General features: G+C 41.8%; 1 protein-coding gene across 2 annotated transcripts in view; it reads right to left on the bottom strand.

Annotated features, from left to right (window-relative positions):
• ZNF462 (zinc finger protein 462) overlaps window positions 1–13,776 on the bottom strand; it is a 52,401-nt gene that overhangs the window by 17,511 nt on the left and 21,114 nt on the right. For both annotated transcript variants that reach the window (XM_031054389.2, XM_005154890.4), the window contains one exon: window positions 3,152–3,416. In XM_031054389.2, the coding sequence (XP_030910249.1) occupies window positions 3,152–3,416 (265 nt within the window). The remainder of the gene's footprint in view (window positions 1–3,151; window positions 3,417–13,776) is intronic.

Here is a 13,776-nt window from a genome sequence, read left to right on the forward strand (position 1 = left end):
TTGGGACTTCCAGAGGGCAGACTTTGGCCTGTTCAGGAGACTGGCTGACAGAGTTCTTTGGGAGGCAGCCCCGAAGCACAAAGGATTCTGGGAAGGCTGGACATCCCTCAAGAAAGAATTCTTAAAAGCACAGGAGCAGGCGTCCCCATGTGCCAAAAGATGAGCCAGCAGGAAAAAGACCAGCCTGCCTGAACAGAGACCTTAGGCTGGGACTCAGGGAGAAAAAAACAGAGTTTGTGACCTTTGGAACAAGGAGCAGGAAACTCAGGAGGGCTACAAGGATCTTGTGAGGTTATGCAGGGGGAAAACTAAAAGTGCCAAGGCCCAACTAGAACTAAATGTGCTTACTGCCATAAAACGTAATAAAAATGTTTTTACAAATACATTAGCAACAAAAGGAGGGCTAAGGAGAATCTCCATCCTTCACTTGACACAGGTGGAAGCACAGTGATATGGCTGAGGAAAAGACTGAGGTATTTAGCACCTTCTTTGCCCCAGTCTTTCATAGGAAGACTAGCTGTTTTCTGGGTACCCGGCCCCCTGAGCTGGCAGACAGGAACAGGAAGGAGAATGAAGGCCCCATAATCCAAGGGAAAATGGTCAGTGATCTTCTATACCTTAAACACACACAAGTCTAAAGGACCAAATGGGATCCATCCAAAAGTACCGAGGGGGCTTTGCACCATTTATCAGCTGTGTTGGCTAACCTGGGAGGTCCCAGTTGACTGGTGTCAGAAAACGTTATAGAGCAGATCATCTGGAGTGCCAACATGCAGCACATACAGGACAACCAGTTGATCAGGCCCAGTCAGCACGGGTTTGAGAAAAGCAGGTCCTGCTTGATCAACCTGGTCTCCTTCTATGACAAAGTGACATGCTTAGTGGATGAGTGTAAGGCTGTGAATGTTATCTAGACCTTAGAAAAGCCTCTAACACCCAGTATTCTCCTGGAAAAACTGGCTGCCAATGACCTGGACGGGTGTGCTTGTGCTGAGTAAAAAACAGCAACCAGCTGGATGCTGGGCCCAAGAGAGTGAAGGTGAATGGGGTTAAATCCAGTTGGCAGATGGGCACAAGTGGTGCTCCCCAGGACCCAGTACTGAGGGGCCAGTTCTGTTTAGTGTCTTTATCAATGATCTGGACAAGGGGATTGAGAGCACCCTCAAGTCAGTTTGCAGACAACACCAAGCTTGGTGGGAGTCCTGACCTGCTGGAGGGTAGGAAGGCTCTGCAGAGGGATCTGGACTGGCTGGATCCATGGGCTGAGGCCAGCTGTGTGAGTTGTTTCAAAAAGGCAAAGTGCTGGGTCCTGCGTCTGGGGCATAACAACTGCATGCAATTCTACAGGCTCGTTCAGTTGATACGCTGGAGGGAAGGAATGCCATCCAGAGGGACCTTGACACACTTGTGAGGTGGGCTGATGCCAACCTCATGAAGTTTAACCATCTCAAGTGCAAGGTCCTACACCTGTGTCAGAGCAATCCCAGGCACAGCTACAGGTTGGGCAGAGAAGAGATTCAGAGCGGCCCTGCGGAGAAGGACTTGGGGGTGTTAATTGATGAGAAAATGAACATGAGCTGGCTTCAGTGTGCACTTACAGCCCAGAAAACAGCTGTATCCTGGGCTGCATCAAAAGGAGTGTGACCAGCAGGTTGAAGGAGGCGATCCTGCTCCTCTACACAGACTCCCCACTTGGAGTCTGAGTGCAGTTCTGGTGTCCGCAACATAAAAACGACATGGAACTGTTGGAACAAGTCCAAAGGAGGGTCATGAGGATGATAAAGGGGCTGCAGCACCTCCCATATGAAGACAGGCTGAGAAAGTTGGGGCTGTTCAGCCTGGAGAAGAGAAGGCTTCATGGAGACCTCATAGCAGCCTTCCAGTATCCGAATGGGGCCTGCATGGATGCTGGGGAGGGACTATTCAATAGGGACTGTAGTGATAGGACAAGGGGTAACGGGTTAAAACTTACACAGGGGAAGTTTAGATTTAATATAAGGAAGAAGTTCTTTGCTGTGAGGGTTGTGAGGCACTGGAATGGGTTGCCCAGGGAAGCTGTGAATGCTCCATCTCTGCTGGTGTTCAAGGCCGGGCTGGACAGAGCCTTGGGTGACATGGTTTAGTGTGGGGTGTCTCTGCTCACAGCAGTGGTGTTGGAACTAGATGATCTTATGGTCCTTTTCAACCATAACTATTCCAAGATTCTATTCTATGATTCTAAGAATGGCTGGAAATCTGCTCAGTGGAAAAGAACCTGGGGTGCTGATTGATGGAGCTGAACATGAGCCAGCTTGGGCCCAGGCAGCCAAGAAGGCCAATGGCATCCTGGCCTGTATTAACAATAGTGTGGCCAGCAGGGCCATGGCAGTGATCATCCCCCTGTACTCAGCACTGCACCTCAAATCCTGTGCTCAGTTTTGGGCGCTTCAGTACAAGAGAGACATTGAGGTGCTGGAGTCTCTCCAGGAAAGAGCAGCAAAGCTGGTGAAGGGTCTGGAGCCCAACTGTGATGAGGAACAGCTGAGGGAACTGAGGTTGTTTAGTCTGGAGGAAAGGAGGATCAGTGAAGACCTTATCTCTCTCTGCAGCTACTTGAAAGGAGGTAGTAGTGAGGTGGGGGTCAGCCTCTTCTCCCAAGTAACAAGAGACACTATGAAACAAAAGGGCCTCAAGCTGCACCAAGGAAGATTGAGGCTGAATATTTGGAAAAATTTCTTCACCAATAAGATTGTCATGCATTGGAACAGGCTGCCCAGGAAAGTGGTTGAGTCACCATCCCTGGAGGTATTTAAAAGATGTGTAGATGTGGTGCTTAGGGACATGGACTTGGCAGTGATAAGCTAACGATTGGAGTTTGTGTTCTTAAAGGTCTTTTTCAACCTAAATGATTCTATTTCGGTGATTCTAAATCCTACTGCAAGGACTTGCTCTGCTTTCATCTGCAGCAGATGGTACCAGCTGTTGTAGGAGAGAGGAAAATGGATTACATGGATGCTGCTGTGATCTGGCATGGCATTTCCTATGTTCCTCTCCCTGGTCTGCAGTGGCCATGTTTCTGTTAGCTATAGCCATCTCTCTAAGACCTCAGAAATCTTTTCAAGTGCTAAAAAACCCTTTTGAATTCAGTTTATCTGTTTTGCACAGTACTTACTTAAAGCCTGTATAAAAGGAACAATCTTTGCACTTGAAGAGTTTTTTCCCTCCATGCTTGTCACGGTAGTGACGCCGAATGCTCTGTATATAACCCGAGGAGAATTCACAAAATTCACAGTTAAGGATGGCTTCTGTTTTGTCCAATCCTGCAGCACTCCCAGAAAGTGGGATTGGGCTGATGTTGTTGTTGTTCCTGGCCAAAGCTGCAGACTGGTAGTGGTTCAACTGCTGCTGAACATCAGGAGGCTCGGAGTATGAAGAGTCTGTAGAGAAACAGAAAGAATTTGTTATTCCAGGTGGATCAACAAAACTAAAAAGATTTAAGGCCTGCTCCAGCACCTACTGGCTCTTAGAGGGAGTTGATGAAGATGCTAGTTATTAAATCTGCCGAAAGCTTTCTGAAGGGATTAAGAAAAAGAGGTGTGGCACTCCTTATTCTTATCTGATCTGTATTCTACAATTTAAACTGAGATGAGTGTAAATTATGCTTTTTAGATCTGATCTGGGGAGAAAAGGAATGACAGACCTAAATTAAGAGTCTAAAAAGAAGTCTGGGTTTAAGACACTTTTAATTTGTGAAGGTAAAGCATGTTAATCATGCTGCCAGGTGTTTACGTGTTTGGTACATAAATTAGACCAGATATAAAAAAAAAGGTGCTCTTCCCTACTTGTTCATGCAATTATTTAAGAATCCCACATCAAAAATTAACTTTAGAGAAATTATACAATTTTACTGTACCACATTTGAAGAGTCTACGAAAGGCAAATTCAAGTTCTACTAACTGATGATGTTTGAAATGAAGCTATTATTGGGAAAAAAAATGTTTAATCATAAAATCCCATAAAGCAAACTTCTAAACTACATTTCCCTAGAAGATGCTAATTTTTGCCATACTAAGAATGAGATCTCTTTACATAGATGTGTCTGTATAGATGTACCCCTTCTACAACCCAGCAAAACTGTCACACCACTTTAATGGCACGTAGAGAAGCACACTCCAGGGATGTCTCAGTACTGAAACTGAAAGCTATAATATTTAAACTGGATCCTCCCCCCGACCCCCCCGAAAAAAAGGAGGGGGGAGGGTGGTGTTGAACCTTTCCCAATGCATTGCTTGAATGTGGAGGTTAGGAATTCATCTGCTTTGTCCTATAAAACCCACAGCTGCTGATGAATGGCACAAATGAAAGCAGACAAATAAAGCACAGATGAATTTCAGTGTAACTTTCCTGAAAAGAAGACAAAGGGCTCTTTTCTTAAGCTTTCTGGAAGAAACTGGGGGGTGGGTGGAACAAGGGGAGTTTGGGGGAGTTGGGATACAAACTGTACAAGCCATCTCCTGCTTTGATGGGTACTAAATTTTCCAAAGCTTAATTCCCCAAGGCTAGATATGTAGGAATTCTCTAGCAGACATAATTGTGGGAACTAAACACCATCCATTCGAACCAATTAGTACAGAGACACAAAAGGTAACCAGGCCTATATAGCACTCAGTGTGGGGACTTCTCCACCTGTCTTTACGAGTAAAATACTTGCATTCTTTTCTCACCACCACAGAAGGGGTCTATACATGACTGAAAAATGGAAAACAAACTAAAAACAACAAAAAAAAAACCCAAAACCAAACACATAAAAGGCAGGAGATAAATGTCTCTGGGTTCCCCTGGCTTCATCACCTGGTGTGATGAAGCAAAGACAAAGGCAGAGAGATGAAAGATTTTGATAAAATGAATTAAATAGGTTTTGTTTTTTCCTGTAAACTGAGGCTGGATTACAATGCAGCATTTATAACCTCTTGTGCATCACTCCTACAGCAGGTTTGCTGACCATGAGGGCTCACAGTGAGCTCCACCTGTTCAAATGTCAAGGCTTTCTTTTCCTTGTGTTTGAAACAAGATCCCCACTTACTTTACTTTGGCATTGGACAGGCCTGAGGAGATGCAGAAGTCTCTTCTCCCTCTAAGGCAGCAACTGTGCATTCACCCTCTTTTAGAACAGGACCTTGAAGCCTAAATGATGCATGGTTCAGAGCAGATTTGCTGACATGTATGTCTGCAGCCTGATGTCTGGGCTACCAGGTTCCACGCTTCTAAAAGCTTAAAACACTGTTAGATTTCCTGACAAGGACAGGACAACCTAAAAGAAGCTCATAGCACCAGAAACAGTATGTTTTGTATATGTACTAGTAAAATTTCTTGTGGGGCACTGATTAAAGTCTACTTTGTAACTTACTGTTCGTTTTCTCAGGAAGAAGGGATCAAAAATTTCCATCACATCATCAAGGTTCCTAGCCAAAACTTCAGTGATGCCCATTGCTAAATCAGTTACAGATCTAAAAATTATTATTTTCAGAACAAGTAGGTTTTCTTGTTGATCGGAAGTTCTACTATACTTCAGATTTTCTCACTTCTTCTGTTACCTCGTGTTTATTATTCCAGCTTTCAAACGTTCAGATATTTACACACCTCTGTGGAAACAATATGTGAAAATTGCAAAAGCAGATAGCTACATGTCTATTCCCACAGACAAAAAAAGTACACGAAGTAGCTTTCCTTGTCATCAGGGATAGGCAGAAGCAAAGTCTATCTTTAATATTTGAATTCTTACTTTCTTTCAACAAGGATTCATGCTGGTTACCTTAGAATTTTTAGTACATTTCTCCATTACAATTAACATAGCTAACTGTAAAAAAACATCTGAAGAGCTTATACAGGAAGTCTCACACTCAAACAATGGTTGCATGCATGTCGCTACTTCTGCCTGTGTATTCTTCCCCTTTTCCCCTGCCAAATGCTTTCATTACTTTGCAATCCTTCTGGAGTGCAAAATTTAGCACTTCCTGAAGAAAACCACCCGGGATTAACACATGTGTATAGGGCTTCTGTTGGTTTCTGGGAATCAGTTTGCCAGACAGCTATCCTAATACGCAGGTGCAACCCAGCTTCACCAGGAATACTTCGGAGAGAATCCAAAGCTGACTAAAGACATGGGAGGTTTTCCACTGACTTCTGTGAACCACACTTTTTCATGCCCCCTCCAAAACCAGTAAAGGCAGTGGAAAGATAGCTACTGACTTGAGTTTGCGTCCAAATGTGCATTTTAGCACACAGCACAGAACGCACTGCAGCAAATAAGAAACAGATGATGGGGCTGATGTTTTGGAGTTTTTCTTTTTCAACAGCAGTACCTAAGAGAAGGTCTAGGGAGACAAATCCACAGCCAAGGAGCAACAGTGCTGCCTTAAAATGGCAGAGCACTTCTACATGGGCACTTCTCTATTCCTGTTGAAAGAGCAAGCTGAAGTTTCAAATGGCTCTGCACGTACTTCAGTGCTAGGCTGAGTTTGTATGCTGCTGTTGACTAAGTATTGTAAGAGCCTGGGTACTTATGCAAACCTTGAGCTACTGTGCACCAAACTGCTGGACACCTTTTGGCGGTGCTGCTGTAACAACAGGATACCCGAATGTAAGAGTAGAAAAAAAGGAGGAAAAGAGCAGGCCTTTCCTCTCAGAACTGGTCAACAACTGAGTCACGGTTGTACACAAAGCAAGTTCTAGCTCAGTCTTTTTTCTGCACCCCAAACATAGGCATTTGGGAGCACTCTAGGAAAGTGTCAGCAACCTTGACCTGGGGCAGGAATGGGGTCTAACTATCCATGCCTGAAAAAAGTAAAATGGCCTTAGAAGCTTACTTCAAGATCAGAAATCAGAAGAAAAGCTTTAAAACAAGCAAAGGGAAGAGCTAAGAGAATTTATGTCAAGTAATATAAAACAAGAAAACACAAAGGTGAAAAAAAATAAGAAAAATGAAACACCAGGAAGTACCAATTACATGTTAAGAAAAAAAATTGCAAGTAAAAAAATCATACTTATCCCTTACTGATTTAAAACAAAACAACGGAAAAAAACCCCAAAAGCCCAAACCAGAAAGACCAAGATCCATTTTTAGAAGTAATTTTATCCAAAATGAATGGAAAGATTTTGTTGTTCAACTCCAAAAGTAAGGTAACAGCATGGAATGATCTCATACAAGAGGTAGAACATCTGCAGTCATGCTAAGAGGCAAAAATTAACAGTAACTAATGTAGTAAAGCCTGGAAGAACAGCATCAATGCTGCAAATCTCAATTTTGGGATTTCACAAAAACCATCTACCTACACAGACTACCTGCAGAGGAAGTATAAGAAGGCTAGCAAGTAGTAATATCTGCCAGCACCTGTGGATCTAAAAAAATCACAGAATCTATGCTCAATATACAACAGCATTCTCACATCCAAATGACCAGCTGAAAGGAAAGCAGTAGAAATAACTGTCCACATGGTGAGTTACCCACACAGCCCCATCTAAATTACTACTGCATGCTGATAATAATACATAAGTAAGTCTCATAGTGTCTCTGCACAGAGTGAAGAAAGACAGTATTTCCAGAGTGACTAAAACACTCAAATGCCTGGTAAGTGATGTTGCCACACTGAAAACTTTATTCCGAGTACAGACATAAAACCTGCACAATGAGTCTGTCAACAATATTGGAAGTTAGTACCTCATCCAAAAGAGCATTCACTGTCTCCACTAAAATGCAATGCAATGCAATGTAACCATGAAAATGTAGCTTGATACACACCTTAGTACCCTGGGATCATACACTGGGGGAAAAATGTGCAATGAAACCCACCACAGATGCAAAAATGAAAATCCAAGTTCTCATGGATGCTCTGCAGCATGTAACAGGTTTCAGATATCTAAAAGAAGAAAAACTTGGGATCGTTCCAGAAGAAGAAAAATAATTAAAGATTTTGATGCGGATACATGAATTTACTTAGAAATCAAATGCTTTAGTTATTTGTAGGTATTTTCAGAGTTATCAATGAACATATATATAACCAAAAAGACTAAAAGAAGACATCTGAACAAGATGACAAGAAATACATCTGGACATGTCTAAGTAAGAGACACTGAGCAGCAGTTCAGACACCAGAAGAAAAAGCACCTATTGAAATAAAGAAATCAAACCATTGTCTCACCCTTTTAGAGTGAGCAGAACACATGTAATAGATGTATTTGAAGGTCCACACAATGAGGGATAAGGATGGAGGGAGAAATGCTGTTCACAAAAGGTAACTGTTCAAATACATTGGAAAGCAATTTTATTGCATTTGCAAACTACTAATAAATGAACAACTCAATAAGCAGGAGACAGTGGGTGATAAAAATGAAGACACAACACTTTCCTGTACATCCACACAGAAATATCAAAGTCAAAAGAGAAGAGCATCTGTATGACAAATGAAGTCAGGAATGGGGATGCTTAGCTCCTAAGATAAGAAAAAACCAAAGAAGATAAAACAAAATAATAATTAAAAAAAAAGCTTAAAAATGCCTTGGTGGGGGGAGGGGGAAGGGAATGTAGTAATCGTACAGGCCTAAGACATTATGAATCTGTGAGAAGAAGAGGAAACTAACAAGAAAATATTTGGAATTATATTTAATTTTCTCTTAATTCATTCACATAAAGAGAAGATTTATATAAAGAATGGTAGAAAAATTCCAAGGAATTAAGAAAAGAAGCAGACAAATGGTTTCCTCTGGAGAGAAACAAATCTGTAAAACCAAATCAAGATGCAATACTATACCAAAAAATATCATCAAACACAAAATATATGGCCAAAACCACAGAGGAATGAACTAATAATAATTATTAAAGACGTAAGATAAGACTAAGAGTGGAATCTGCAAGATTTAGGAACACAGTCGCTTCTCAAATTCAATGGGACTCAAAATTATCAGCTCATTGAGTTTAGGATAGCATATAGTCATGAATGGCAACAGCTTGAAAAGTGGGAAGGTGGCAAAGCAGGGTGTCATACAAAGATTGTCAAGACTACACACATTTGTTCACTTTATGCCATGCAGCACTGACCTGGAAAGAAGATATTATGTGGGAGGGTGAAATGTTCTGGCAATAAATTAAGCTGAGGGGAGGGGAAGACAGAATAAGCTAGGATTCAGAGGGATGCAACAAAACAGTCATGAAGAAGCTTAGGGAAAGACACAGCACAAGGAATTTTTATTCACTGCATGTTTAAAAACAGAATATGAACCTACTCCTTTACTTAAATCCTGATTTCTACTAAAGAACCTTTACATTGCTAGGACAATGTGGACGAGATGTAACTGAAACAAACTTTGTGCCCTTGTTCACACACTTACAATACAGAGATGATGCATGGAAGTGCATTGAATGCATGGCATTCACATTATTTCACCTCTGTTTACCCACTACCTTCTGTGGCATTGCAAGCCGTTAATCTGCTGCCATGCTCCCTGATTTCCTTCACATTTTTAAGGGCAGTTAATTTTTCGGGAGCACTCCACATTTCTTTCTCTATTGCTCCAGCCTTTGACATATTTTGTGTTAATGAACGCACAGAGCCACAAATATGCTGCTGTCACCTAAATGCTCACTTGCCTCTAAGTTTGAAATGAAGAGGGGAAATAAATACAGCTTTATCAAGTGCTACATTTTTGCATTCTGCTTCAAAACTGGCCCTAAAATTTCAGTGATTATATATGGGTACTGAGGATCCATTCTAATCATGGAGCTGCGGAACCTGCAGTTTGCTCTGGAGATATCCAGCATTCACCTTGACATCATCCTTCTCTTCCTCCTCCTTCTCCTTTTTCTTCTTCTTCTTCTTATTACTACTGCCAACAAAAAGACCTCATCTCTATTGTCAGCTCTGAGCTCAGATCAATCTGGGCAGTACTTTTAAGCACTGGTACCAAAATGTAGTAACAATGTCCCTTAAAGAAGAAATAAAAGCAGCTACTTAAACATCAAACTTTGGGCCACCAACTATGATGATGACATATGTCCATTTCAACAGGGCTAAAATGAGCAAAAAAATTTTACCTCTTCATCAAGCACTAAATCCCTCTAGCAGGTTTTAGATCAGTAGAAAGTAACTGGAGTCTCAGGGGACAGGGAGAATATCAGTTAGCTTACATAAGAAGGCTACTGACATGTGGGAAAGATAGCCTGCAGAAATGCTCTCTTGCACAACATTGGTCAAGCCCTACTGTGTATCCCTTTACAGCAACAGAATCCTTTTTATCTGTATAGAGTGATCACAAATTCCAGGGATGGCGGTAGTACATGACAGCTAAGAGAGCATCACTACCACTTCATACTGCACACAAAAATCAGAGCCCAAAGTAAACACCTCAGGTAAAAAATCAACAGGAGTCTAGATATGCTTCCTTCTTTCCCCTGTGGATGCAATCAGATCATTCCCATCTGCCCAGAAGGAACCCAGAAGATGTTTCTTCCTTCATTTATTACTTGATCTAGCAAACAACTTATCCTGTCTTCTCTCCACCCTAGGCAAGTCTTACAGTATCACAGCAATCCCATCAGAGCAGGCTGGCCAAATCCATACAAAGACTGACAGCAACCTTCTCCCAGCTGCATGAGTTCCTGTCTCCATCCTGCTGAATCTCAATTTTGCATTTACCCATTCAGTTCAAGCACAAAGAACTCAGGAGCAGAAGAAAGCACAATGAACAGCAAGCTGACACCCCCCTCCACCCCTCCCCACCCAAGCACAGCCAATGACAGAATAAACATCTCCTTCTGTTCCACTAACCACAGAACTCTTCTCAACATGCTGCAGGAAAAGGCCAGAAGCCAAACAAGTATACACCAGTGGAAGAGAGCTGCAGAGAACAAGGTCATCCCCAGTGCCCTAGGTCCTTGAAACAGTGGGGAGTTTGTTCAGTAAACTTGGAGGTGAACAAGCCCTGCACTTGTTCCACCAGTCCCTGCCAATCTGATGCAGGAGAAAAGTTCCCATCTGATCCAACATCTGATAATTAGTTTAACACTGACCACAAGAAGTAAGACATACCAACAAATACCGGAGAGTTTTAACAAGCACTGGCAGGCAGTCTGGCCACTGTGATAAGGAAAGATTGGCAAAATCTGAGGGGAAAGCAGAAACTTGGTCTAGGTTAAAGAAAGAAGGAACACAGGTGGGGAAAAAAAAAAAACAGCCTGCAAGGAAGAAGGGTTAATCTCATTCTTCAAAGTGAGCATGCAGCACCTCCACTATGGGGCACAAAAACAGGAAAACAGGCAGGACAAGTAGACAGCTTTTGCAGTGTGACTGCAACTACAGAAGCATCTTTTGCTCTTCAGTGTGCACATCACAGTCTTGCATCCTTCCAAGTCACCCTGCAATTAAAGCAACTAGTGATTGAAGGTTTGCCTGAATTTTCCCTGCAGTCGCTACTTTGCCTCCCCAATTAAAATACAGACAAACAAAAGGGTCTCAAACTTCAGAAGACTGGGGTCCAAACCCCACTCCCTGAAAAAAGCTGAAACCCCAAACTAATTATATTCTGCTCCAATACGAGGTTTCTGAACTGTGAGAATTCTGATCCCTGTGGTCTTCCCAAACATCAGCAGCCATCACACACTAAGACACAGTAGCAATAGGGAGAGAGAACCAGTACCAAAGGTGGAGAGGACAGCCTTAGGAATTTTCTGCCCTGACTGGAAGGTTAGAAAAATATCCCTTAATCAAGAACAACAGTGCAGATGAACAGAAATAAGACAAATCAGCCAAAAACTATGGTATGGATTAAAAATAAATCAGGGGTAGTGTGTCTTGAGCATATGGAAAGCTTGATTCTCTTCTGAAAGGCGGAAGGAAGAGGGAGATGTGTGGATCACTTCAACAATCCTGCCTCACTGGCATCAGCTGAGAAGATTTTGTTGAAAAGACTCACTGCATCTCTCTGTTCTCCTCTCATTCTGCTACTACATGCAATCACTTTAGCAAACCTGCTAAAGGCCCTCTGTACCCCTCAGGATTTCATCTGTCAAGCAGTACAGAAGACACACATCCCGAGATTTTGCATTATCCACTTTGAAAAAAAGTACAGAAATGGGACGGGATTTGCAGTTCTTCAACAACAGTCCCAGAAAAAAAGACTTAATCAAGCAGTTTTGTACCCAGCCTGACTCTGGCAAAGCAAGCAGATATATTTATATTTCAGTCTCTACATGAGGCAAAGTTCTTTTCCACTGGCAAAGGCTAAAGTTCAGAAAAAGCTGGAATAGGGCAATGGGTGTTTCACTTAGCAGTTTTCAAAACACTTGCTGCTGCAAGTAATTAAATTTAATGAGGATGTTGACATACCATGTACTGGGAAACTCAAGAAATCTTCTAGTTCTGACCCTGCATGTGTTTTGTGATGTGTGCTGGTATTAATAATAGAACCCGTTTGGTTCGCACAACAGTGAAAAGCATTATTGAGCTTCAAGGGCATACATAAAGTGTGCTGCTTTCTACATTTCAGGAACTGGTTACCACTATAAAGAAATGAATTTGTACAATAGCAGCATGACTGAGAAGGCATTAAAAGCCACATCCAGGTCTGTCTAGTCTATCACTTGCACTTTACTGTTTTGACAATTCAATAATCTTAATCAGTAACATTAAAAAACTATTATTTTGAATTACTGCACACAGTCATGATCAAACAGTTTTATGAGGCTTCAAATCTGCCAGCCATATGACTAAAGAATAGTACTCTGCTCTACAACACAGTTAGGCCAAAATTATTTTCACAAAACAAAGAGTGACTCAAAAAAAGCAGTAGTACTAGCCATAGCAGTTTAAGGCAAGCATTTGACACAGTTCCAAGATGTTTTTGCTAAGGATGAATTCATAACATGAAACAGATTATCAATCTACTGAGTCGTTCTGCTTCATGGTCTATATGATGACAGGCTGCACTCACAGATTTCTAAGTTTACAAGAGGAAGGCAGTCCACCACCTCCACAGGCCTTGAATAAAAGCAAACATGGAATTACACGGTGTCTGTGGCTATGTGCTTTCCCATTAGCTGATCACTTTGCAGATAATGACTGTTGCTTCTATTCCTGTTTTCTAGTGTTCAGTCATGTAAATTTTGTGTCTTCCCTTTGCTTCCAACTCCTCCTTCCTGGAAGAGACAGTAGTCTTCTTATGTTATGCCTAGACAATGGATTGTGGGATTCCATTGCCTTGCATTCAAGTCATCAGGAACAGAGCTGACCCTGCACAATGCAACACTGGAAACCCTTATGTGTGACACATACTGGCCCCCAGGGTGATAGTATCATCAGTAAATCCATAAAGCCTTTCTGGGCAGAGATTAACATGAATATAAGTTCTGATTCTCATAAACACTGTGAAAGGACATCTTATTAAGGGATTCACCCAATCCTTCTACCAGTCTGATATTTCAATTTACACTGTATTTTTACTGTGTAAGTAAATTGTCAAAAGTGTTTAGCCACATTTCTACATAAAGGGAAAATAAGTAAGTGAATCCAAACAGACAAACAAACCAACCACACAAATGTGAATAGTCAAACAACACCATTTTTGTTTTTTTTCTTGCAGGAAGAAAAATACCTGTAAGCTACTGGAACAAAAAAAGAACATTTTACCACAATGGCAGCCTTATAATTTCAACAAGAGTCGAACACCAGAAAACATTCAGTGTCTTGTGATATGCAAAACAGAGAAAAGTTGCATTTGTGATTAACATTCGCTGTTTTATGTGGCTGC

The sequence above is a fragment of the Melopsittacus undulatus genome, chromosome Z (genome assembly GCF_012275295.1).
Source record: "Melopsittacus undulatus isolate bMelUnd1 chromosome Z, bMelUnd1.mat.Z, whole genome shotgun sequence".
Lineage (NCBI taxonomy): Eukaryota > Metazoa > Chordata > Aves > Psittaciformes > Psittaculidae > Melopsittacus > Melopsittacus undulatus.